This window comes from Phocoena phocoena, chromosome 8 (genome assembly GCF_963924675.1).
Source record: "Phocoena phocoena chromosome 8, mPhoPho1.1, whole genome shotgun sequence".
Lineage (NCBI taxonomy): Eukaryota > Metazoa > Chordata > Mammalia > Artiodactyla > Phocoenidae > Phocoena > Phocoena phocoena.
The window spans coordinates 6,106,991-6,134,838 of record NC_089226.1 but is presented as its reverse complement, the minus strand read 5'-3'; the positions used below and the strand labels follow the sequence as shown (position 1 = coordinate 6,134,838).

The 27,848-nt window shown below is 44.5% G+C and overlaps 1 protein-coding gene across 4 annotated transcripts in view; it reads right to left on the bottom strand.

Moving 5' to 3' along the window:
* ETS1 (ETS proto-oncogene 1, transcription factor) overlaps positions 1-27,848 on the bottom strand; it is a 125,331-nt gene that overhangs the window by 59,635 nt on the left and 37,848 nt on the right. Inside the window, exon 1 of one of the 4 annotated variants that reach the window (XM_065883255.1) lies at positions 2,982-3,396. The exons of 1 other annotated variant lie outside the window; for it this stretch is intronic. In XM_065883255.1, the coding sequence (XP_065739327.1) occupies positions 2,982-3,063 (82 nt within the window). In that variant the 5' untranslated portion in view covers positions 3,064-3,396. Of the gene's footprint in view, positions 1-2,981; positions 3,397-27,848 lie in introns of those variants that run through there. 2 more of the 4 variants (XM_065883256.1, XM_065883257.1) reach the window with 2 other exon arrangements.

Here is a 27,848-nt window from a genome sequence, read left to right as displayed (position 1 = left end):
AGGGGGGCTGATCCTTTTTCATTCTTGTAAAAGCGCAAACGAACAGAATTAGAATTCCTGATCTTCCCTGGGCATTATGCTCACCTCACCGAGAAAGTGGAGTGGGAAAGGAGAGGAAAAATTAGGCGGCTGGGGAATGTATTTGCTTTGGCACCCAGCCTCCACCCCTTCTCAGCAAACTCCACACCAGGAGGGAACTCCATGGACACTCCATGGCTTTGCTTGTTTTAACCTATTTAAGCTCTGAGAACCTGGCAATCATGTATTACAATCAAAATGATATATCCAACTTTATATCTACAAGGAAAATTCAATGCCAATGTTATTTCCAAGTATATGTTAATTTGGCACGTAAAGCTGTCAAAACTCCTGGTGAGGTCTCAATCCAGAATCAAAGTGAATAAAGGTTCTTGATAAGGTCCTAGCCACTGAGACTGGCAAATGACCCAGGCTCCTGCTGGGACACCCACCTCCCTCTTGCCTCTCTCCAGCCCTCATATATGAGGGGAGGGGGGGAGGGAGAAATCCTGGTTTAATTATTTAAACCAGGTAAGTTCCCAAAATAGTTGTCTCCACACATAAGAAACTAAACAACCCAAAGAATCATTCTGACAAATACTTGTCACAGCTGTAGACACAAAGCCACGCTATGAGAAGTTAAACTTTAAAAATGTCCTGTATGGTCTGATGGGCAAAGCAAATCCCCACTTTGCCAGTCAGTGTCTTTTCCCACCAACAAAAGCAAGCAGCCCTGGCCAATGCTTCCTGCATCCTTGCACCTGCAAGTTTAAGTCTCAACTGAAGTTTCTCTGCTAAGCTTTACAGAGATAACTTGCAGTATTACTCAAGGCAACTGTACACTGAGATGGTAGAAACCGGGATGCATGTTACTTGAGCTGCTGGCTCACTAGACATTCTTAGGTAAATAACTTACCTTCTCTGTGCCTCCATTTCCCTTCCTGGGTTATGGGAATAATATTCACGTATATGCTACTAAACCTCCAGAAAAAAATGATCTCAAACTTAGTTGATAGCGCCAGAAATCAAATCTCGTTACAATGAATGGCAGAAGACTGCCTAATTTCTTTGATCAGTTGAAATTTTCTTGTACTGAAGGTTGCTGACAAAATATTTTTGCAAAAGAAGGGCACTATAAATTTGCTTACTATAATGGGTATGACTGCAGCAGTAGGCCTCACTGTCCCCATTCTACAGATGGGAAAGCTAAGAATAGTTACTTGCTCAGGATTTATTTTTATCAATAATCAACAGAACGGTACCATATACTTAAAACCTCTAATGTTTACTAAATTACTCCCCCAAAATGCTTCCGCTGTTTACTGTGATCTAAAACATGTGTTGCTAGGGGCTCTTTTTCCTTCCCAGCATGCCAAATCCATTGTAGGTTCGTGGACTGACATATTGACACCATTTCCCAGACGACCAAATCTGTCTCTTCCCCATAAACACACATATAAACAAGCCATACTTAAGGAAAGGACCTATTGGTTGAGATCTATCTTTGCTGGGAACTATCCTTTCACTTCCTCTATAAATGGTCTGAATCAATTGTGACTAACAGAATTTATTCTGGCTGCCTTGAACTCCCCAAAACCACCATCACAGCAGTATCATTTCTGAACTGTAGCTCTATGTACCCGAAATGTCTCCGAGGTGCCAGTTCATCTCAGCATCCTTGTGACAACAAACAGCCTTAGTCTTCCTGCACCTCCCAGGGAGCAACCCTGGGCTTGAGTGTTAGGGGGTCTAAGAGGAGAAGACACCAGCCACTACCATGTCTTTATTAAGATTTCTGCAGGGTCTCCAAATGACAAAACGTCAGCTTGGCTTGTGTTGAAAGTTTAAGCAGATTAAGAAAGGGTTAAAATAAGCAACTAATTATGGCGGAGGCAAAGAAGTCTTAAACATGGGGAGCCGCTGAACTTACTGATAATCCAATACAATAGAGAAGCACATTACTGCGATTAATTTTTTTCCAAAAAGCACCACCTTCTCCCTACATGTTTCTATATACCTCTACCTCCCAAATAACGAATCTCTTAAGGATAGCTGGCAGTTCCCTATCCTACAAGAAAGCATCTTTTCTTCTCCAATTGCATTTACTCCAGAAATTCTGGAGCTCCAGCGTCCATTCAACTGCTTGGCACCAAAAACTGTGTCTAAGACAAAATGAAATTTCTGTCCTACCCCTTTCCTTTTCAAATCCTACAGATCCAAGAGTTGGATAACACACCAATCAAAGACCCAAAGTCACGTTTGGTGTTGGGAGGTTTTCCCTCTTCTAACAGATCTTTGGTACCAAGGGACAAATTTACGGCAGATTAGAAAGATGGATAAAGTGAGTAACCTGCAGGAACAGAATCGGGATGTTTCCTGCAGTTAAGATGATCATTTCAGCTCTGCTCCCATCTCCCTATCCTCAACCCAGAAAAGAGAAGCTAGATAGCAAAGGGACATGTGACAGGGGAGCTCAGGAAGGCAAGACATTTGAAAATGTGCATGAAGGCCAGCCAGTTAGACACCGTTTGGGTTCTTACTACCCAAGGCCCTCCATCCGGCGGCTCCAGTTCTGGGGCATGACTGCAGGGTCAGGGGATGATGTCCTCGGCGGCCGTGTCCACCCCCCTAACGTTAAGGAATAAGGCCAGAGGGTTCCCGCTCATTTGGAAAAATAAAAAAGCAGGAATGGGAGTGCTGGCCATTCTAAAAGCTTTTTCCCATTACTCACAAAAACACAGCTGTGAAAATAAATACCACCCCCCAAACAAGGGTCTCGGGCCACCAACGTCCTCTTCCTCCTCTCTACCTCTCTCCAGCTGCCACCAGCATCGCCTGCTCAGGCAGAAGCTCTGACAGAAACGCACCACTGCCTGTAAGGGAAGAGCGAAGGGGGTAGAAGCGGAGGGGACCCCGGCCTCTGGCCGAGAGCTGGAGTGGGGGCTTCGGCAGTCACCACTCACCCGGGGATGGGAAAAGCTCCAGATCCACTTTTTCCGTCTTGATGATTGTGAGAGTCGGTTTGAGATCGACGGCCGCCTTCATGGTGCCAGGAGTGGGGGGACAGACGGGACTAGAGCAAGTTTGCTGTTATTCTTGTTGTTTCTCTTTTTAATGAGGATAAGTAACAAGGGACAGGGGACGGGGGGATCGGACCTTCTTCCCTAAAATCTCAAATTCCCGCTGACTTTCCCCGGCGCCCAGAAGGTGAGCGGCCGGAACTCTCTCCCGGGTAGTTGGCACTTTGCGGGAAAGTGCGCGCGCCGGGTGCCCGCCTCGCCTGCGCCCCGCCGGCTACCTCCTAGTCCTGGCCCGGCTCCCTCCTCTCCGCGGGCAGCCGCCTGCGCTCGCCCTCGCCCTCGCTCTCCGGAGCCGACTCCCTCCCTCGCCCGCGCGCTCTCCCCTCCTCTTTGGGGCGTTACTCGAGGCGCCGAGCCCCGGCCGTGGGTCTGCGCGCCCGGCCCCCTCCCCCAGGGTCTCCGCGGGGGGGGGGGGGCCGGGAGGGACGAGGGGCGGGGCGGCGAGGGGCGGGCACGGCCGGGGGCGGGGCCCTGGACCCGCGGCCAATCGCCGGCGGCGGTCCAAACCGAAAGGAAGGCTGGGCGGAGCTCGGCGTCCGCCGCGCCCTCTGCCCCCCCGCCCCCGCCCCGGGCACTGCAGCCGGGCCGCAGAGAAGCCGCACGCGGAGCCAGCGGGTGCCCAGGCCGCTCCGGCCCTTCGGGAAAGTCCGTCAGATTCTCCACGCATTCTTGAGGACTTGGTCACCCGCTCCCGCCCCGTCCCGGGAGCGGCATAGTTCTCCAAGTGCGTGTCTATCATTCATTCACAAAGACTGACACGCAGGACGTGAGGCAGCGACTGGAGGGGCCTGCGTGCGAGCAAGCGCAGGGGGCTCCAAGCCAGTGTCCTCAAAGGGCTCTGGGAATATTGGACTCCAGCCGATTATGAGTCAGGGATCGGCACTGGATTGCTGGAGGAGCCTTCGATTTTTCAAGGGCCAACAAGTGTCATCGTTAAGAAATTAGTTAAAAATGACCTGCCCTTGATAAGGATGGAGCCCAAGGCAGCCTTCCGGAGACCCAAAACAAAGGCCCAACGTCGTCTTTATTACTGGGAGAGTCAGGAACAGGGCCCCCAAACTAGCATCCACTCCTGGGCTTCCTTAAGCTTCCAGTTTCCCTACAGCAGCGGTTGGGTGGCAGGGAGAACTATTATTCTGTTCCTCTAATTATGTCACCATTGGCCAAAAGTTTTGTCTTTCCTTTCACAGATTCTCCTCTACTAGAAAGAACTGACAACCCTCCCAGCACCACCATCAAAAATGTGATGCATAAGCCCTGTGGTTTCGAATTCCTGGAGTACGTCATTCGCAGCCATGACAGAATCCCAGTACACAGACCCCTTTTCCATTTGGGAAGCCCAGACACTTCAGACACCATAACATGATCCTGCATAATTAATGGTTTGCCACTGGCACACTGGTTATCATAAATGGAGAGAGTTGGTCTGAATTAATAAATCAAGCATTAGACATAGAGGTGCAACCCTAGACACATATGTATAGCTGGAGCCAGGCACTGATAGCTATCTCTGATGAACTAAAAGATTAAACATAAATCTTTCTGGGGCTTCCCTGGTGGCGCAGTGGTTAAGAATCGCCTGCCAACGCAGGGGACACGGGTTCGAGCCCTGGTCCGGGAAGATCCCACATGATGCTGAGCAACTAAGCCCGTGCGCCACAACTACTGAGCCTGCACTCTAGAGCCCGCGAGCCACAACTACTGAGCCCGCGTGCCACAACTACTGAAGCCCACACGCCTAGAGTCCGTGCTCCGCAACAAGAGAAGCCATCGCAATGAGAAGCCCGTGCACCGCGATGAAGAGTAGCCCCTGCTCGCCACAACCAGAGAAAAGCCCGCGTGCAGCAACGAAGACCCAATGCAGCCAAAAATAAAATAAATAAAATTTTTTAAAAAACATAAATCTTTCTGAACAACCTCAGAGAAAGCTATTTTTAATACTGTTTCCTGATTTCGAAGCAAATGTTCAGCTCCCACCACTTGGCTGTAACTGTAACCTCAAGCTCTGATAAGTTTTAACACACCTGCTTACCTTCATCTAATTCCAGTTCTGTCCCCTTGAAGTATTAGTAACTTACAGGTTTCCCACAGCCAAGGAGGGGAGGAGCCAAGAATAGGAGATAAATCTCAGATCTCAGGCTCCTGGTTCAAACTGCCGATTATGCTAGTCTTCCAGTGACCAGAGGGAAGTATTGGTATGTGATAATCCTAATTGTCGAAGGAATGTTGTCATCCAGCTGTGTTTCCAAAAGGTATCAGAAAACAGTGCTGGCCCCCAGATGACAAGAACAGACCCGTCTGATCCTGGGAAAAGCTGAGGGAAACAACGCATGAATGAATTGTGCACTTACACATTCAAATGACCAGCAAAGGAAAGGATCTTGAACCAATCCTGCCTTACCCGCTGCGAATACATCAGCAGAAGAACTGTGCAAATCAGGAGTTGCTTTGTGGAGTTTTGTTTTATTGATGTTATGTTAAGGAGATGCTGGTATTTTTTTTTTAATCCAGGTGTGACTGCTCTATTTCAAGCGCAGCTTCCTCAGAGCAAGTCCTGTCTCTCTCCCTCAGTCGGTTTCTCAGCTTTCTTTCCCGGGCTAGCCTAAACACGGCTGCTACCTCCCTCACCCCCAAACCAGACACTAAAAGAGCCCGCCATGATGAATCCGAAAACACGGTGCGCTTCAGCAACGGGGGAATTTATTCCTTCAGTTGTTCAAGGATGACAGCTCAACTTGTCAATCATCCTTTCTAACCCCGTCCTGAAGCACAGAAGTTTGAAAGGTTTGACTGTGCAAACCAGGCAGTGGGGTTTGGAAGGTAGCCAGAGGCCACCACAGACTTCCAAGAAAGTTACTCCTGCAGGAGGCCAATTGTGAGTATTAATGTTATCAGAAGTTATGCATCTAACCTTGGATCTGGTAGAAACAAGGAGCACTTCATATGGACAAGTGAAAGTATTTTTACATATTTGGGATATTAATGATCTGATCAGGCCTGCAATGATCCCACTTGATTAATCTGATCGATTTTGATCAACTAAATTTTTATTCTTTCTAGGACACAGGTAGGTTTTTCTAAATGTTCTTGTGAACTTTAGATGATATTTCTATCTTACCGTATCCTAAAAAACAGTGCCTTGCCTGGTGCCTGACACATTGCAGATGCTCAATCAATACGTGTTGAATAGGGAGCTATCACCTTCCTGGTCACTAGGGGCTTTTACTTTGCCACCATGGCTTTCCAATTCAAAGGTTAAGTGAGTTTGATATGCTAGCGCTTGTGAAAATGAGCTAAACGATGTCAGTCACTCTGCCTCTAGGTCTGGCCTTGGCCGACCAGAAGCTCTGTTCCCCAGCACTCCTGTCCACTGGGTTTCATTTGCGCCTCAGCTTCCCCACTAACAAGACAAGATCAGAGGAGCTTTGCCTTCCATCCCCTTGGGCAAGTTGTTTCAAGACTGTATCTAATTTTTAAGGCACTCAAGAAAAATCAACCAAGGGACAACTTTTTGTTTTTGCCGGTAATGCAGCAGTCTGCTCCTCCAGTACTTGGGAGAAACCAGAATTGTATTTTCAAATATTCCCAAAACTTGGGAATCACACCCAGCAAGGGCTGAAATTCCTTAAACTAGAAGCCTCATGTCAAAGGGGTTAAAATAAAGCCAGCAGGAGTTGAGGGACAGGGGTGTGAAGTTAGACGTTAATGACATCAAGAAAACAGTCACATTTTTTATAAGAATTCCCTCAAAAACATAGAGTATGTAAAAAACATAAACTTTCCCTTTTATGCTCCTCCCTCAACTCCCGCTCCAACCTCAATAAAAAAGAAATATAAAAATACACCTAATTATAAACAATCCTGAAAGACAGACTCTCCTCCTCCAGAAGCGTGCTAGAATAAGTTACTTTTTCTATTTCCCACATCTTGACCGTCAACAAACCGAAGAATCTCTGAGTTTTGAGCTAAAATATGCTTTATTAGAGGTAGGTGCAAAAACATTCAGACCACTAACGGCTGATCCAGAGCAAGTTTATGACTCACAGATGTTCATTTACTGGCTTAAATGTAAGATTGAAAAGAAAAAAAAAAGTCCTCGATTAACAACCTGCCCGTTTTGCATTTGTGGTTGTTTTTCTCTGAGAAAAAAAAAGCAGCAGTCCCCCATCACACACAGAAACAGGCTTCTAAAGCTTAGCTCTAAAGCAAGTGGCTTCTGTGTGATAAGTTGAGTCACTGAAAAGCACCGTGGGGGGGGGAAAGATGCCTGGGGCTTAGATATCTACCTAAGTTAGGGAGCTGCCATAAAATGGAAAATTGGAGAAAATGAAAAGAACTCTCTTAATTAAACTCTGATGCCAAAAGGCCTTAGGGTCAGTTCAGGAACCCAAGTGCGGGATCGGAGCTGCTGTCGCCAACTGCAGGCTGGCTCTGTGACCTCACCAAAGCCACTTAACCTTTTAGTGTCACAACCTCATCTCTGTTTCAGGGAATAAAATCACCCCTGGCTCTCCCCACCGTGTAATACAGACTCATTAACTATTGTTTAGAAGGTACAATAAACAATGAGCGATAAGTAAGGAGGGAAGCCAGGGAGGAGAGTGAGGGTGGGCGGGGAGAGGGGAGGACCGGGGCCGTTTGCCCTGGGAAAGTTCTCCAGGATAAAACCAAGATGAGCGTGAGTAAGTAGGCTCTGGAATAAGGCTCAGATTCAAATTCCAGCTCTACCCACTAGGCAGCTGAATTACTACGCAGAAGTCATTTAAACAAACCTGAACCTCAGTCCCTCTCTGCTTAAAGTAGGGTCCTTTGGAGGATTAAATGAGATAGTGCATGGAAAGCATTTAGCAGTGTCTAGGTCAGAAGAGGAGCTCAAAGTTAAATCACTGTTACTGCTATTAAGAGCCAGTAGACCATAGGCTATAGGAGGAACCACATAAAAATCTTCTGCATGGTCAGCCCCTTTACAGAGTAACATGGACCCCCTATTCACCTGAACTGTCTTATGGAGAGATAAGGGGAACGATCATCTCTAATTGAAAAAAATCTCTCCAAGCCCCTCCCCTCAGTTCCTGATTTGGGAACCTGCCCAGCTTCGGCCTCAGTTGAGAAATTCCAGCACTACCTGGTTAGGAGAGAAAACTGCAGACTTGCATTTAAGAGTCACCGAAAAGTTGTATTTCAAGTTCAGAAGGAAGATCACGTTCGTGGTGACAAAACCTTAGGTCTTGGCTTTGTCACATGTTAGAGTGAGATGGAGACTCTTAGAGATAGTCACGGTCAGCTCTCTTATTTCCAGAGGAAAACAATGACTGTGAGAGAGTAAGTCATTCTGCCCAAGGCCACACAGCCTGAAAAAGACAGTGTTGGTTCTAGAATGGGATCCCCTGATCCTCTCTCCCGGCATCTCCTTGGGTTTACAGATACCACACTGCAGGGGAGGGCACCGCAGTTCAGCTTGGTCTGTTCCCAGACACTCTTGAGAAAGGAAGCAGGAAACAGTGCACACAGGAACAGATAGATGATCAGCCTCAGTCTCTAGAAATCTAACAGTCTCCTCTGCACTGGACGTGTTGTCTTTGGGCAAGCAGGCTGCTCAGTAACCACACTAGCATTCCCTGTGGGTGACAGCTTGGCATGGGCTGTGAGGAGAGAAAGGGTCTGGGCTGGCTCTACTGCTGTCTGCCGTTTCTTTAGACTGTAATTATGAACCACTCAGCTGCAGCTTCAGCCCCAGCGATGTGGGATGGATGGGCCTCATCCACAGACCAAGCGACATTTGAAAATCCACCAGTTCAGACGGCACGTATTCCTCTTGAAGCAGCTCAGGCTCTGCCCACACAGAAGGAGGTGAGGGGCTGCCGATCAAGGCTGCGGGGTACGAGGCTCCCTCCACACCACGGTCAGCTGGCTTCCTCGAAGCGAACGGAGCACATTTCCCAGGATTTTTTGCTCCCTCCTGGGCCTGGGTCATGCAGAATGCAGGCTACCCTGGAGCCTCTGGGATCATGTAGTATGAATTCCAATGTAAGCTGTCCTAAATTGGCCTCTGGAGGAGGTAGAGGGACGATGGCATTAGCACAAATGGCAGGAGACCCAATATTCTTTAATAACAGGGTGGAAGCAGAGAACCAGGCTCCTGGCAGGGAGCTCTGAACCCCAGGAGGACAGGATCCAGGCTCCTTCCCCACACGGCAGGTGGTTTCTTCTGGTGGAAGGCTAAGGCCTTCCTCTGATCTTACCCTGCTTTTCTCTTGGGTTACAAAGACAACACCAGATTTCAAAACAGATGTTCTTTGCAGTTGTGGTCTAAATCTTAAGATAATTTTACTGTGGAATCTTCCCCTTTCTTTTCCCCCTTTCATTTTGAAATGCCAAGTCCATTGCCCCAAACGAGGAGCATTTACCACCCTAGAGATGAAGGAGCGGGGATGGGGTGGAGAGTTTCTCCATCCAGTTCTAGATGCTGGAAGTTAGGCAGAGGAAGCAGATTGTACTAGAAGAATAGCTCTAAGAGAAAAAGGAAAGATAGTACAGGAGGAAGCAGTAGAGGGGAACTTTGCTGAGAACAGTGGAAGGATGCGCGGTGAGGTGGGACACGAGAAGGTAGAGTCACCAGGGATTCTATGTCCTTGTCATTCTGGGACTTAAATCTCCAAGATTCCAAAATGAAACTGAGGCCTGGGCATGGATCCAGTACCTTCACAGAGTCGATTTCTTTGACTTGCGTGGCCAACAGTCAAGGGATGACAGTCAAACAAGTCAACAGGAAGTCCTCAAGCTGGAAGAGTTGCAAAGGATTCAGAGCAGAATGGAAGTGAAAGGAGGTGACCACAGAAGATGCAAGGGAAGGTCAAGCTGAAAATCTACACCAAACACAGAGGGTATTTCTCAGTATTTCCCCAACATGGACATTTTCTGTATGCAAAGAATCTTCCTCCCCACACCCACAAGGTGCCCCTTTCTGCCCAACAGCCCAAGCACACCCTAAGGGAGTATTTGAATAAGCACGTCCGCCTCCTACACTCCCTCAAGGCAGTGATTAGTTTCTGTCATCACCTCCAGTGCTCAGCTCAAAACAGTATGAACTCAATAAATTATGCTGTTTATTTACTTAATGAACAGATAACTTCCTAAAATTCCAAATACCGATCTTGAACTCAAATATCAGTCTTTTTTTTTTTTTTTTTTTTTTGGTGTCATGTGAGACTCAAAGTTGCCCAAAGTTTAAGACTAAAGAGATAACCGGGTGACTCTTTTCCAACTGGAAAGGTCTTTATAAAGTTTTACTCTGCTGTTCTCATCACCTGCCTCTCATGCCCTTAAAGGAAAATGTTGTTAAGGTCACCGTATTCATTTTGTTTTTCATCTGAGTGTATACATGTTTGTGGAAAATGGCATTTGGCTTTACCACCAAGCAAACCAGTCATTTTGTCATTAGTCTGAACTTTTACACAGCACATTGTTCATATTGTCAGAAGCAGGCTTCAGGAATTTCTGAACTTTAACTTGAATCTTTTATTTCACTGATTATCACGAAGGGAAGGTGTAGAATAGCTATATCCATCGTTCGTAAGATAAGAGAATACATGGAATGAACCCAATTTTCTCCATCTTTGTGAGAAAGAATAGTTAGACACTTTATAGGGAGTCCAGTGCCTGTTACAAATCCCCTCCACCTTCTCAAATTGACTATAACTTGTCAGGTCCCCAGAAGCAATGCTTTTTTTTTTTCTAGTTGTTTGGCCATGCTATAGGCATCCTCTCCAGTGAGAAAGGGGATATGTTGAGAGATGATGGGAAAGGGGAGGGGAGGGAAAGTCAAATGAGCTGCTACCACCTAGCAGGTGGCACAAAGACACTCAAAGAAGGCCTAACCTCTCTGGCTGGCTGGACCATAGCAGATGACACCTCCCTGCACTTAATTTGTTATATCTGCTGATGCATAATGGAAAGGTTGCAAGGGAAATGCAGGCTGATTTTAAACCATGGAAACCAAGGAAGTAATGGGTTTGGTTAGGGTCCACCATTGCCACTAATCTGTGAATAGAATTAGAGACACACGTCATTTTACGTCACTTTCTCTGAGCTAGTTACACATAATCGACCCAAGAAAAAATGAAATGTGAGAACACACTGAGAACATCTTACTAGCCAAGAAAATTAACATACTTTGAAGCTGTCATCTACAAATATCTCACTCAGACATCTACCCCTCCCTGGCCTTCAGCATCCTCCAGTGCACATCACTGCCTCATGATGAATTTATACGAATTCTCTGTTTGTTGATGCTAAATCTAGTAACAGAGGAAGTGGGATGCAGAGCACTCTTTAAAGTCCTTTGCTGTTTCGAATCTCTTTTTGTATGTGTACTGTCCCGAAAACAAATGTGCACAGAATCTAAGTTTCATAAATATGCAGGAACACAAATCCATAAAAACAACTCTAGGGTGTCCTGAGTAATTATTCATATTTAGAATGTACTGAGCCCCAAATATGCCACTGATAGAACAACGACAGTTGAAAAACAATCTCAAGAAGGGATATGTCAACTTCTCCGGGATTACGGCTCCCATTTAATTCTCTGTTCTCCAGGGCCAAAGAGATGAAGCCGTCTTTAATTTACAAGAAGACAGCTGGGCTCACCAGGCACATTGCTTCACCCCTTATGAAGGTGTCAGAATGTAGCGGATGGTGGAAGAGACCCCAGCTCACATCTCATCTATCTGGATTGGCTCCTGTACAACGAAAACCTTTCTCCCTTCACACTGGTGAAGAGGAGAGAAGCAAGTCCAGCATATGTGACGTGCAAGAAGGCGCCACGGAATCATTCGGGCCGGGGAAGTCCTTTCAAGCCTTGAGGGCTCGAGATGATGGGTAATGATAGGTAAGGTGGAGAAGGAAGAAAGTAGAAAACAGAGAAGTTATTTCTTAATGGAAATGTATTTCATCAGATTGATCAGAAACATGTGTTTTCCCCAGACAGAGAGACCATCTTGAAAGACTTCATCACACAAAGGCCTTGGGTGGAAGCAAGCACCACCAGGGACCCGCTGGGGAGGGGAGGGGAGGGGAGGGGAGGGGAGGAGGAAGGAGGAAGGTCCAGCTGCTTGGGGAGCTGAGAGCAGAGAGTGGGAGGGCAAACGGCAAGGGGCTCTCCTGTGGCAGGTTCCCAGGAGAGGTCCCTTTCCAGGAATTAAAAATTCTAAATAATGTTCAGAATTTTGAAAAATCAAAAAGATCATGGACTTTTCTTTCAGGGAACTCCACAACCTTGAAAGAGACCAGATGGCTGGCAACCACCATTCCAGATCCAGGAAAGGCCCAGCATCCACATATACTCCCCATTTTTATTGAGCTAACATTTTCTCTCCCGGAGAGTATTTTTTTAATTGAATGGAATGGAACTGAGGTGTGGAGATAAGGAAACAATTCCAAATAAATGTCCCTGCTTCCAAGGAGCCCATTTTTTTGCCAGATCAACTATCAGGCTTTGGTTTCCTAACTACAAGGAATGCCCTTAAACTCTAAAAGAACTGAGGAGGCAGTGGGGTAGAGCGGTCAAGAGCACAAGCTTTGGCCGCAGGTGGACAAGAGTTTGAGTCAGCTTGGCCCCTCTCCAGCTGTCAGTCCCTTGGCCTCAGAAAGCCTCAGTTTCTTCATCTGTAAAATGGAGCTGATCATAGTGCCCAGCTCACAGAGCTGATCTGAGGATGGAATGAATTTGTGCCACGCCCTTTGCACTATGTCTAACGCAGAATGCGGCAGAGCTTCGCCGCTATTAATAATTTAAAAAATCGGAATCGTGACTTTGGATTTCGTGACCATAAAATTCTCACGGAAGTTAATCCAAGCTGTGGTCGATAGTGTTCTCACCAAGAGATGAGGACATGGTGGTCCCATGAAAGTCATGACATAATAATAAAGATAGTTTTAAGTCTGAGTATGTAAATTATACAGATCCGGACACCAGGCCCCTTGGATGAAAGGGAGTTGATACCCATTCTATAGACATGAAATACGGTTATGGAAGTTCTAAACATATGGTCACAGCTACATCACACACTAGCAGGGCAGAGAGGAAGATACACCCTCTAGGACTCCTTCCAATACTGGGTTCTCCCCACTCTGGGTTGTATGTTTGATACCCATTCAGTGATTTCATACAAACTGAGCAAAATAAGATCCCAAGCAAACGGCCTCACTATTTGGCTTCCGAGCCAATCTCTAACTTAGCAGAATCTTACACACACTGTCCAGTACTTACCTTGTATCTTGCTGCCTGAAGCATTCCCCAAACTAGCACCTCACCGCCCCCCATCCACACACCATTGCAGTCACTTCACAGAAGTCTTTTCTTACGTTATCCCCTCTGTTTCTGACAGCTAGAAGTTTCCTAACAACTTAACTTGTGCTGTAAACCTCAACCTCTAACCATCTCTAATTGTGCTGTACCCATGCCTTTTTAGCTACAGGATTCTGGGCCCATGTAGCAGCCGCTCTCTGAGCTCGGACTTGCCTCCTGGCATTCAGATGAAGTGTTTTACTTGCTGTGTCACTACCTGTGCCGACGAGTTGAACCCTAAGGGAAGATAGCCCACCCTGCCCCTCAGCAACACAGATTTTGCTATTTAGGGGCATCCGCTACATAATTCATACCCTGGCATCGCCAATGCCTGGCATCTGGCCATGAAGACTGGCAGCATGGAACGCACAGACTCTCCTTGCGAGTTGCCTGCTCCATTTGGCAAGATTAATGCCATATCACTGGGAAAGTGGACTTAATTGGATTTCTGAAATTGTTTAGTTAAGTCACCCCACCTCAGCTCCAAGTTGATTAAAGGATGGCTTTGCCCTTTCCAACAAACATAGCAAATAAGTGATGGGGAAATACTCTAAGATGTACATGGCTGGGTCCTCTTTCTCTCTCTCTCTCTTTTTTCCTAGTGACTTTGGGGAGGTTTGGGCACAGATCCTGCATACACAATACTGTTCTTGTTCTTCTTTTCTCTACAGGGCAGACTTGAATAGCTCTGTCTAAAATTATAAGCAGGGGCAGCCCTGGGCTCCAAGAGATCAGAGCCCTCATGCTGGGCCGGAACAAAGACCCTGCTTTTTCCCAACAATTAGCCCTGCAAAAAAGGACATCTATCTGCCTCTATTAAAACCACCACGTGCCTTCAAGTCAGCCCATTGTAAAGCTAATTAAATAACACGCCTCTCTCCCCATGCAGGTCTCCTGATTAGCTTTCCTCCATCCAGAACCTCTGCAAAGCGCCTAGAGATAGACAAGCTAATGTTCCACTTGTCCTACTGTTCCCCCATCACAGATCGCTGGCCTTTGAAAAGCCACCGCATCAGTATTGCCGGGTTTGTTCAGGCTCCACATTCATCCAGAGCTCAGGCTTGAGTTATACTCAGCTTAAAGAAAGAGACAAATTTTATATTATTCTGAAAATAAGGGACTTCCCCGGCAGTCCAGTGGTTAAGACTCCGCACTTCCACTTCCACTTCAGGGGGCTCAGGTTCAGTCCCTGGGTCGGGGAGCTAAGATCCCACACGCCCCGCGGCACAGCCAAAAATAAATAAATAGATAAATAAATGATTTGGGAAGGGAACACTTCTGTCACAATGCAAATCCTTTGGTGGGAATCCACCCACATCGCAGTCTGGAAGTGCTACCCCAGCAGCGGAGCGTTTCCGGAGGACTTTCCGTGGAAGTCCAGGAGCCTCGGGAGGATGCGGCCAAGACATCCGCCCAGACCTGCGTGAAACAGAAGCACAAGCTTCTCAGAAGGACACTATATAGGAAAGCGGAGATATGAGAGAACATCTCAACCCTTTTTTTTTTTTTTTTTACCGTGATGTAGAAATAACAAATTCCTTCAAAGACTCTGGAGTGCTAACCAGATGAAATCCAAGCATGGGACAAATGGCCCAAATTGGCCCCCACCCATCTCTCAGACCGGTTTCACCTTCTTCCCCTGCTCTCCAACAGTCCTGGACTTGTTGGAATCCCTTGAACATGCCCTAGTGTTTCACTGTTTTGTGTACTTTTACAGGCCTTTCCCTTTCTGGAAAGCCCTGGTCCACCCATCCCACTCATCCAACAGGAAACAGCAGCAAACATCACATCTACCCTGCCCACCCTACCCCCACCCCCCTGCAGGTCTCCTGGGTCTTTGGGATAAAATCAGGCACTTCCTCCTTTGCACTCTCACACAAACTGACTTCAAGTCAGTGCCCATGGGCTTCTGACTGAGCACTTAACCACCTGGCTTAAAATAATCTCAGCCCTTCAAGGTCAGGAGTCATATTCTACTCAAATTTTAATTTCCAGCTTAAAACACAGTGACTTGGACCTGGTGACATAGTAAATGCTTAATAAATGTTGAAAGAATAGATAACTGAATAAATGAATGAAATCGTGAAGAAATGGAGGAGTGACTAAAACAACCATTTGATATTAAAGGTGATCTGAGGGACTTCCCTGGTGGCACAGTGGTTAAGACTCACACGCCCAATGCAAGGGGCCCGGGTTCCATCCCTGGTCAGGGGACTAGATCCCACATGTATGCCGCAACCAAGAGTTCACATGCAGTAACTAAGGAGCCTGTGAGCCACAACTAAGGAGCACACCTGCCGTAACTAAGAACCAGCACGACCAAATAAATAAATAAAATATATTTATTTTGAAGTGACCTGAGATGGTAAAATCAGGCCCACCTCTAGCTTCACTATAGATGGCCCTGCGTGTTTAGAAAAGGGCATTACTACCTTATGACACGGTTCTCCCCATTTGAAATTGTCCAATCTCATACACACACATACACACTTTTCAGACACAAAAAAATTTTTAATAATAAAATGAAAGGAGACCAGCCCTTTTCTAAATCTGTTTAATAGTTCTAGAGCTTAACTCTTCAAATCAACTCCAGTCTTTGAGGTTTGTAGCTCATTTAATCATCAAACCATACCAACCTTTCCTTCTAAGTGTTTTTCAGAAGAGTCACCAATCTTCTCAAATGTCCTATACAGATGAATGGATGGCTAAATTATAAAGTAATCCCATATACAATTTAAGTTTCCCACGTAATACTCATGGACCTCAAAATTAGCAGAAAAAAAAATTAAAGCACTTGGCAAAACAGATTTTGAACTCTGCCAAATCCACAAACATTTAAAAAACAGTCAGAGTCACTGAATGATTCCCATCCCTAAAACATAAAGCCTTACAATCACTCCCTGATGGTTCTTGTATAAATTCACTTCCATGCACAATGCCATTTGGGGTCAATTCTTCCCTTGTTATTTTACCATCACAACCTCAACATTTAGAAAGATGCGTTTTTCTAATATTTGAGGGTACCTTCTATATATAGAGAGAAAGCAAGGGGATAAAGACACAGAGAAAGATTCCATGATCTTACAGCAATGAGTAATCATATCAGCGAGTACAGAACCTCCAACCTAAGACCAAGGGAGAAAACATTGCCATTCCTTTGGCAGCCACTCTGTTCTGGCAAGCCTCCTACTTGCTAAAGTGGAATGCCCACTTTATAATGATCATAATGGATTGAAAGCTGTAAAATTAGATTCTGGCTGGCAATAAGCTCTTTATTACTTGCCTTTACCACAGTGCGTCTCCATCCTCAGGTCTTGCCTTACGGAAGACTCATCCAAGACTTCTAAGATCTGTATAAAGTAGGATAATAGATGAAGGCAAATCGATCTGCATTTTTATAGCGATCTTTTTCCTCAATGTACCATGTAGTATGACTACAAAGCAGCCACTGTGCGTCGAGAGTGTAAAAATCCCACCTGTTAATTTATCAAGGACAGATCAAATAAACTACATGGCAGAAATAAACGGCTAACAACAAAGATAAATAGAAAACATAGTAGAAAGAGAAGAATGATTGGAAATGAACGTAGGTGTGAATGCCATAGCATTAATCAAGTAGAACTATCAGATGTATATCATCAATGAACTTTAATCAAAGAATAGGAACATAAGGAAAGAAATATGTATTGCAAATATGACTGCTGTCATGAAGCTATTGGGCGCAAGAATTAAGTACAATGGGTAAACACAATATTATTAAGGTCTTAGAAACTAGCATACATTATGTGTGATAGCAATAGCTGCTTTCTAAATCCAGTTGTGGTTTGGAGCAATATTAAAACGCACAATATAGACAAATCAAAACACACAAGGAACCTCTTATTTGGAGCAGGAAGAGATTGGAATTGACCGTTGGGAGAAGCTGCGTTGATAGTTCCTGTCAATACATTCCAGTTAGCAGGTTATTTAAGCAATGACTTCAGGGTAAGCTGGCCATGTAATTCTGCAAATGGGGTCCCTTAGAAGAGTAACTAGGAGATATCCCTTTCACACTATCTTCATAGAGTTTGGGTCATTTTAAGTCCTTTATGTGCCAAACCTCAGAATTAAATGTGAGTAAGCACAGTTCCTTTTCTCTGATTGAAATAACAGCAACATTTTACCTTATAGCCTGGAAGGTCACTTCCATCAACATCTCACAGCACCTCTGAGAAATGTCCAAGAGGAAGGCAAGCCTCCTGGTCCTCAGCATACAGCATCCGTCCAGGGTACAGAGACTTTCCTAGCCTGCATGATTCTGATCCAAGTCAGCTGTGCAAAATAGTGAAGGCACACATTCATGCAACTCTTTCAGATTATTCCTATGTCCCGAATTACTCTCCTCTATCATTCGGGGACTTTCAAATGTGGTTTTCTTCTGCCAAGTCTTCTGTCATCATTTGTTGGATTTCTTATTAGACCTTTTATCACTTGCATATCACAAACCGAGTCATCATTTTCCCACCAAGAAAGTGTGTGTAGGGGGAGAAGGAGGGAAGGTGTGGTGCAGTGGAGAGAAGACGATTCATACATTAATTCCTACCCATCTCCACTCAAAATCGAATTAAGCGAAGCTGTCATTAGGAGGAGGATACAGTAGGACTCCCAGTGATGCATCTGCCTGAACTCAAGGATGAACCAGAGGAGGAAGGAGATCAGGATTGGGGATTAAGGGGAAGTGGAGGATGGCGTCAGCTCCCTTCCCGCGGGAACTACAGGGCAAGGGAAATTGACAAGAGGATTCCTGCACCCAGAACGTTCCAGTCGACCTCCCATCTCCTTGCAGCTACAGCAGGAAAATGTGGGGACGCATTAGCAATAAGAGCAGCTGGTCACAAAACACATATTTCTAATAGTTTTTTTCCCACCTATATATGTTCATTGGGATTTTATAATAACACGTTCCAGTAGAGACTTCATGACAAGTAGGACGTGGCAATCACAAACACACAAACAATACATCCTGGGAGACATTTCACTGTTGTAAAGTCACAGGCCCCAAATTCTTCACCAAAGGCAAGTGAGCACTGGAAAGAAGGGAGAAGGAGAGAAGAGATGGGGGAGAGGATGTGGGGGTGATTTCAGGTCTTCTGTGAATTGACACCTCCAATATTACAGGTGTAATACAGTAGAAATACAGGTTTCTACTTCCCTGGGCTTCACAGTGGTTATTCCTTCAAGATGCCCAAATTGAACCTATTAATTTGGTTAAAAGTCTTTTGTATGGTCAACTCTGTAAGTTCAGGGCGTTCTCCAGACAACTGTTAGTAACTTTGTTAGAAACTTATCAAACATAAGACCAAAAGGATGAAATAGAAATATCGATGTCTTGGCAAACACTTGCATTAAGTTGAGATTTGTACAATTAATTCATAAAGCCATGATGACTTTTTCCTTAAAAAATCTGCTGATTTTTTTTTTTCTCCTTGGAGTTAAAATACACTAAGTAACTTCAAAATTAAATACCGTTTGTCTTGGTTTAACTGTAACACAGGAGGTCAGGGGAAGATGTTATGTTCCTATTTAGAGATGTGAAAATTGATAATCATTTAGCATAACTAGATTTTCAGATTTTGCATTCTTCACAAATTGCACACACAGTGGCTGCTTTCTGTTTCTTATTCCTGGTTACTATTACTTCACATAACTTGCTCAAGTCCCAGCACAGTGTTTAATACTAGGCTACAGAGTCAGGCTGACCTGTGCTCAAATTCGGGGTCTATAACTTACTAACAGTGTAATTTTGGGCAAGTTACTTCAACTATGTAAAGCTCAGCTTCCTCATCTATGAAATGGAGCTAATAATAACTTACAGGATGTTTTGGTAAGATTTAAATAAGATAATATATGTAAAATATTTGACAGTATCTGGCTCAAAATAAACAATGAATGGCAATTTGGGGGATTTTTCAGGTTCAAAAAAATCACATTTCAAACCAGACTTAGAATTCTGGTATCCTAACCCACCAAGTTCACTATAAACCAAAAAAAATACTGATTTATCGTAGTGAACAATGTTGAAAAAACCACTTAATACAAATTTTTATTTATTATTTATTTATTTTTGGCTGTGTTGGGTCTTCGTTGCCGCACGTGGGCTTTCTCTGGTTGTGGTGAGCGGGGGCTACTCTCCCTTGTAGTGCACGGGCGTCTCATTGTGATGGCTTCTCTTGTTGCAGAGCATGGGCTCTAGCTGTGTGGGCTTCAGTAGTTGTGGCTCGCGGGCTCAGTAGTTGTGGCGCACCGGCTTAATTGCTCCGCGGCATGTGGGATCTTCCCGGACCACAGATCGAACCCGCGTCCCCTGCATTGACAGGTGGATTCTTAACCACTGCACCACCAGGGAGGCCCTACAAATTATTATTTATGCCATAGATTAAGAAGACAGTTCATAAACATAGGTGGCCTATGTATTTAAAATTTATAAGAGGGCCAAGACATTGAGGAAAGAAAAATCTTTTAACAAATAGTGCTGGGAAAATAAGATATATATATGCAAAAGAAAAAAATTGGATCCCTTATTCACACTGCACAAAAATGAACTCAAAGTGATCCTAGATCTAAACCTAAGAGCTAAAGCTATAAAACTCTTACAAGAAAGCATAAATCTTCATAACCTTGCGTTAGGCAATGATTTCTTAGATATGACACCAGAAGCACAAACAACAACAACAAGATGAAACAAACAAACAAAATAGATAAATTGGGCTAATCATAACTAAAAACTTTCATGCTGCAAATTATCACATCAAGAAAGTAAAAAGACAACTCATACTAGTGGAGAAAATATTTGCAAATCATATATATATATATATATATATATATATATATCTGATAAGGAACTTATGTCTAAACTACATGATGAACTCAATAGTAAAAAGACAACTCAATTAAAAAACAGGCAAAGATTTGGATAGACATTTCTCCAGAGAAGATAAACAAATGGCCAATAAGCATATGAACAAGTGCTCCAGATCATCAGTCAATAAGGAAATGCAAATCAAAACCACAATGAGATACTACTTCATATCCATGATGAGATCTAACCAGAAAACAGACAATAACAAGTCCAGGTGAGGATATGTCATTACTGGAACACTTGTATATTGCTGGTGGGAATGTAAAATGGTGCAGCCAGTTTGGAAAATGGTTTGTCAGTTCCACAAATAGTTAAACATACAGTTACCATACAACCCAGCAATTCCCCTTCTAGGCATAAATCCAAGAGAAATGAAAACATGTTCACACAAAAACTTACACATGAATGCTCATAGCAGGATTATTTCTAACAGATACAAAGTGCCAACAAATGTCCATCAAATGATGGACACGTAAGTTGTGACATATCCATATAACAGAAGAGCATTCAGTGATTAAAAAAGAATGAAGTACTGATATATGCTGCAACATGGATGAACCTTGAAAATAGTGAAAGAATCAGTCACTAAAGCTCCCATATGGTATGATTCCATTTACAAGAGAAGTCCAGAAAGGGTAAATTTAAAAAGACAAACTTAGACCAGTGGTTACTAGCGCAAGGCGGGGGCGGGTGGAGGGAGAATAGGACTTACTGCTAATGAGTATGAGGTTTCTTTTAGGAGGGACAGCAATGTTTCAGAATTAAATTATGGTGATAATTGCACAATACTGTGAATATATTAAAAACCCTTAAATTTTACACTTTAAATGAGTGAATTGTATCGTGTAACGAATTGTATCTCAGTGAGGCTTACTTCAATAAAGTTGTTTGAAAAAGAAAAAAACAAAACAAAACAACTGTGCTTTTCCAGAGGTGAAGCAAGACGAATAAAAGAAAGAGAAAGGAGTTCCAGTCATCCGGTAAGTCTGCCCGGTGGAGTCTGTGAACATCACCCCAAGACCATTTGCTTAACCAAAGTTCAGTGGAAAAACATCTAACATTTCTGTGACCTTCTTTTCTAAACTTCCTAAGTGGATTAAAGAGAGGCTGCCCGGGAAACTCCAAATGAAACCTAAAAATATTATCTCCTGGCTTTATAAACATCGGCAACGCTAACGAAGTGAGAAGCAGCAGACCCAGGGAATGGAACGTCGCACTCAGGTTGGGAAGCCCGAGGAGAGGATAAACTCATCTCTGGAGGCAGGCAGATTAGGGCCAGGGAGGTGAAAATCAACAGAGGGGAACGCAGGAAAGACTGACAAGGAACCAGGATACATAAAGCAGAACAAGGGCGGCCACTATTCTAAACATCAGTAAAACAGCCCCTTTTCACATTGAACTCTGTCCTGTTCCCCTGACCAAGTTTGCACAAACGAATGAACCTCAAGATGAATTCCCCCCACACCACCTTCCCTTTCTCTCAATTTGGAAAGAGGCCCCGGGGGAGCCTGGCTGTGCTGGTCTCTCCTTACCTGGAGTCTGCAGCAAAAATGCCGTCCTTATCATCCCCATTCCTCCCAGGCTCACCCGACTGCCCGGCATAGCTGTGTCTCCCTTAGCTCCCCACCAAGGCTGTGCTGGTGCCCCTTGAAGACAAGTGTGCCGCCCGCCCTACTTTGTGGCCCAGTATCCCATGCAGAACAAGAGCTCAATATGTATGTGCTGATTGATGAAGGACAGAATAAAAGGGCTCTAACCAAGGTCAACTTAGACCCTAACCCAGTCCAAAACTGAATTATTTCTGATCCAGTTGACTACCAAGCCACCAACCACCCACCACAAGCCGTGGTGAGTTTGGACAAGCAGGATACAGATAATGATCAACGCTCTGCTCCGTGGCAAGTATTAGGCTCAGTATTGGGGACACAGGAATAAATGGTAAAGTCCCTTGACCTTAGAAGGAGAAGAGCCGGAACACAAAGGGCCTTCTGGGACAATATTGGAATTTTCTTTTGAAGGGTTTGGGGCGGGGGGTGTTTCATTGTTTTTTAATTTAGCGACTTAATTGATTTTAAAATCCTGGGTACTTTTCACAATCATCCTGACAGATGAATTTAATAACCCTGGTCTCTTTACCCAACACACCCGAATTGAGTGCCTATGACAGTTCAGGCCCTCTGCCACGTCCTATGAACGTGACAAGGACAAAGCCCTACCTTCAAGGTGCGTGTAGACTAACAGGGAAGACAAAAATCAGTGACTGCAACACTTGATGATCTCAACAATAAAAGGTTAGCTCACGGGTACTGGGACCTGAACCAAGGTATTGACAATAATAAGAGGGAAGATGGGGTAAATTCAGGAGATATTTAGAGATAAAGTTGACAGACTTGGTCATCTACTGTTTTTCTCTCCCGAGAGTTTCCCCCTCTTCTTCCAGCATGGGACCCCTCCCAGCCCCCCTCTACTAAAGCAAAGACATGAGCTAAAGAAGGAGGAGAAGGAGGAGAAGGAGGAGAAGGAGGAAGGGAAGGAGGGGGAAGGGGGGAGGGAGAGGAGAAAAGGGGAATTGACAAGATTATTTGATTGTCTAGAGTTCCGCAGGCTGGCTCTTCTACTGGATCTCTCAGTTCTATAACTCAATAAATCCCCTTCTGAAATTGGATACTTAGGGAGTTTGGGACTGACATGTAGACACTGCTATGTTTAAAATGGATAACCAACAAGGACCTACTGTATAGCACAGGGAACTCTGCTCAATATTATGTAACAACCTAAATGGGAAAGGAATTTGAAAAAGAATAGCTACGTGTATATGTATAACTGAATCACTTTGCTGTACACCTGAAACTAACACAACTTTGTTAATCAACTCTACTCCAATATAAAATAAAAAGTTAAAAAATAAAATAAAATAAAGCCAGTTGAGCCAGGTTTCTGCCACTTGCAAACAAAAAGAGCCTTGACCAACACAAGGCTTAAGGCACAAAGCAGGGAGTGGATAGTAACTCCCCATTTTCCAGCCTGGTGATTGGCAGAGGACGTGACACTGGGGTAGAGGGTAAAGACAGGCTTCCTACAGAGGCAGAGGAGTAAGAGATAAGCCCAGTGGTAACTGAGATACCTGTGTGATATCCAGGTGAACTGGTCACAGAGAAAATATCCACGGAAGAGACGTCAATGTGTTAACCATTAGTGATGGAACTGAACTGCCTCCCCCTCCCCTCCCAACTAGTCTTTAATTTACACATTTTCTTTAAAGAGATATATTATTTTTATAGTGATTGTTACAACAAAATAAACAAAGCCTGGTATATACGCACATGGCAAAGTACAGGTACACAGCCAGGAAGAGGGAAAAGATTAGGTGTTTTAAAGCAACGGAAACGGCATAGATTCGCTCTTGCCTTTCCAGCAGATCTTTCACCTCCATTAGAGCGAGGGGAAGAATGATTCATTCCCACCTGCCCACCCTGCCATAGACTTTGGGAAATTTGGGAAGCGGAGGGAGTAAGGGATCAAAATGGGAGAAATTCAGAATTACATTTGAAACGCTCTGTCCTCTTCTTTTCCTATCTGGCCTACTCTTACCCGTTTGATAGTATCCTGAAACATTCTCCTGAACTTCTCTCAAAAGGTTCAAAATTTTTGTCTTATGTGATAGAAGCAGAAGGATAATAAAAAATTACTTAAACTACTTCTGAAATATCCTGAAGGATATTTGAGGGGAGAGGCAATTTGCAAATTCCTTTAATAATAGATTTCAGAGTTAAATTTCACCGTGGATAATCTAAATCCCTCTTCTTCCCATTTCTTTCCCGTCTTTTTCTTGGATTTCAATGGATCTAAAGAAGAGCTGGTAACTCCCCGATGATGCTTTAAGAAGAGTTAAGGCTACTCTAGTATTTAATCTTAATCAATTTTATACTTAGTTCCAATTCACTGATTACCTGAAGCTCAATGTCTACGGAAGGCAATGAAAAATTTGAAGAGGAAAGTAATTCAAGCAAGGGAAGATGATTGGATACTCCGTGAAGCACTTAATGTTCTAGCAACAGTAAGGTCAAATATGTCCTAAGGGTGGAAACCGCCCTCAACATTATGAAAAAGCGATTTTCTTTGTGTCTTTTACACTTTAAAGTTTTTAAATGCTCCTTGATATAAAAATAGGTAGAGAGCAAAACAAGGGTTCCTTCGATGCCATTTAAAACTTGTGAGATCAGGAAGGAATTTTGAAAGGGCAGATGGAAAAGTGATTAATTGTTACTAAAAAAATATATGGAATTTCCCGCCTCCATAGCCCAGTGAGTAGATCTGGGAGATGCAGGCGGCCCTGGGGAAATGTGGATGAATGTACAGAGGCTGGAGGTCTGGTCCCTGAGCCCCTCACCCCTGCTTTTCCCAGCTCTGCTTAGACATTTCCATCGCATTCTTCTCCGAGGCTCTCCCTGCCATCTCCTGAGCAGCAGCCCTGCATCACATTGAGTTTAAAATAAAGAAACGCTTTTCCTAAAGAATTCGCACACAAATAATCTCATTACCCCAGTGCTTAGGTTTATACAGCAGACGTCTTCTGCCAGGAAAAAAAAAAAAAAAAAAGCACTCCGTTCACTCACATGGAACAGCTGTGAGGAGATAAATGGTATTTAATTCATTGTGAAATATTCAACAATGGCTCCACTACACTTTTGAAAGCCTTTTGATAGTAAAACCCACAGAGAACAGCCCATCCTGTGCGCTGAAAGGCAGCTTCCCCACAATTAGTCTCTCTATTCAGAGGTCCGAGGAGTCTGTGTAAACTTTAGCACGTGCTGCCTGCACCGTGGAGAGCTTCAAGGGTATAACCTTTCAGAAACTTCTCAGGGTTGAGTTGGGCTCAGCGACTCTGTCTGCTCACAGAGCTGGCTGATGGAGGAGGGGGCAAGGGGCAAAGGTAATGCCATGCTTCCGTGACAGACCCGAAGTGAATGCCAGCAAAGGAAACCATTCTCCACGGCAGCTCTGCAGATGACCTTGCTCCTTCATGCCCTTAAGGAACCAATGTGGAACCAAAAGAAACCAGAGAGAAGGTCCAAAAAGTAGACCACAGAGGCTCATTTCCTCTATTTCACCTCTGCAAGGTTTTTAAGGGTCTCTAGTTTGTGGGGAAATTAGGAAAGCGTATATTATCCTATAGGGTGGACATCAGCCACTAGGCAACGATGCAGACTTTAAAAAAAAAAAATGTTTGGGCAGCAAAGTTTGTACAATGCTTAAGAGCATGGGCTTTGAAGGAAGATCCCAGTTTGACTGACCCTCTCCTCACCTCCGAGAATTATGGTTAGACTTGTGGGGGAAGTAACTCTCTGAGCCTCATTCATCTCATCTGTAAAATGGGAATAATATCGCCCTCTTAGGAATATTGTAAGAGTCAAAGAGACCACACGTGTGTGATCCTTAGCCTAGAGAAAGTATTTCGTGAATGGCAATTATTCTACCTCTCAAGTTGTTCTAGAAAAAGGCAGACCTTCTCCTGGACGTCCTACAATAAGATTATTTAAAATTGAAGAAGAATGGGATAGGAACTATTTTTACTCTACATTTTTAATTTCTTAATTGATTGGTAGATAAGCACAGATATCTAACTGAAAATTCTGAGGGATCTGAACCATGCTGAAAACAAAACAAAAAACTACCACTAAACGTCAACCAAACTTTGCACCATGGTAGGCTGGTTTTGTTGTTTAGGAACTTTAAACTCCAAGCACAAAGTACTGATGAAATGCCTGAATATTCTGGATGTGGTTGAAGGAAACACGACAACTTTTCTGTAATTTCCAATCTTTACTCAACAGACCAGGAACAGGCTACAGACATTTCAGCCACTTTCATTGTAAGACCCAATATTCAGCCTATCAACGGGATGCAGGCTATAGGCCTGCTCGGTTAAGAATGTCCATCTTTACTGACCATAGGAGGAAATGCTGAGCCATCCCTGGGCAGCTCCAAATAGCTGACCAGTGTGGGGTAATGCCTCGTGCTCAATTTGAGACTCTGAAAATGGTCTCCACTTGTCCAAGTTAGTTTGTGGCAGAGGATGTAACAGCCAATGGTTCCAAGAGAAGGTAAAGAACGGAAATTAGAGCTAAGACTCCAAAGGACGGCCAGCATCAGAGGCAGTGGCTGGGGGAGTGAAGGAACTCTACGTGCCGCGGTGGCTTCTCCCCCCATTGTGGGAAGGGTGCTGGCTCTGGACTTCCATCCCTCTTCAGAGGCACCGTCCCTACCGCTCATTTTTCCCCACTGCATGAGACAGCGATGCTGGGAAAATCTCTCATTCACTGGCTCGTCCGTGAGAAGCAGATCACAGTGTGATGCTTCTGTGCTGCTCTGAAGTGGCCCAAGGGCTCTGCCCCATCCCGCCTCCACCTCCCAGTGGAGACACCACAGGTCCCTACCCTTCATGGGCGTTTGGAGAGATCATTCTGAGGAGTGTGAGATAAAGGGAGATGTTGAAAAGGAAACAGGAGAGAAGTGGCCTCACTTCAGACAAGGCATCCGTGCCCAATGCCTCCGAGACAATGGGATGGAAACAGTTTCCAGATTTAAAGACAATCTCTTGGGACCGACCAGAGTGGTGAGAAGGGATTGAGAGGAAGGAAGCTTTACAAGTGAATTCAACCCAGTTCAACAAAATATGCTTGGCGTGCTCGCTAAGTACAACATGCTAAGTGCTACCAGGGGGTACAAAGGTACCCTAACCTCCTGGGGACCTCAGATCACTTGAGAATCGGAGGAAAGCTACAGACCCTTAGAAACATCCTTGCACACAGTTTCAGAGGGAATCCCACATTTCTGAAACTCATCTGTATCAAGCACCCCTGCTCTCTATGAGAATCTACAGGTCTGAGACTCAGCAGGAAGTTGTCAGGGTTGATAAAAAACATGTCTGAAGCAGGTAAGGAATCAAGTGACAACTGCAAAGGCAACTAGGACCCTGGGTCTGTGGATACTGAAATCACTGGGGTCTGTTTCTTAAGGTCCACTTCAGCAAGTCTGAGGAGGTACGGAAAAGACTGGTAAAAACAACTTCAGGAATTGGTAGCTTTGTTTTTTGCTTTTTTTTAAAGATTTTTTTGATGTGGACCATTTTTAAAGTTTTTATTGAATTTGTTACAATATTGCTTCTGTTTAATGTTTTTGGTTTTTTGGCCCCGAGGCATGTGGGATCTTAGCTCCCCAACCAGGAATCGAAACTGCACCCCCTGCATTGGAAGGCGAAGTCTTAACCACTGGGCCACCGGGGAAGCCCCCTGTTTTTTTGTTTTTTTTAATGCCCCCTGCAAGGATGAACAGAGAGGTTCCGAAGGTCTGTTTTCTTAAATAGCAAGAAAGTCCAAAAGAGTCAAATGTTTCTATGGAGGTGCTGAGTGAATCTAACCGGACTGTGCAGGAACCCAGTGGAGGAAGGGTCCCCATTCCACATCCTCACAGTGAAGGGGGGTGGGGGGCTGGGGAACGGTCAGCT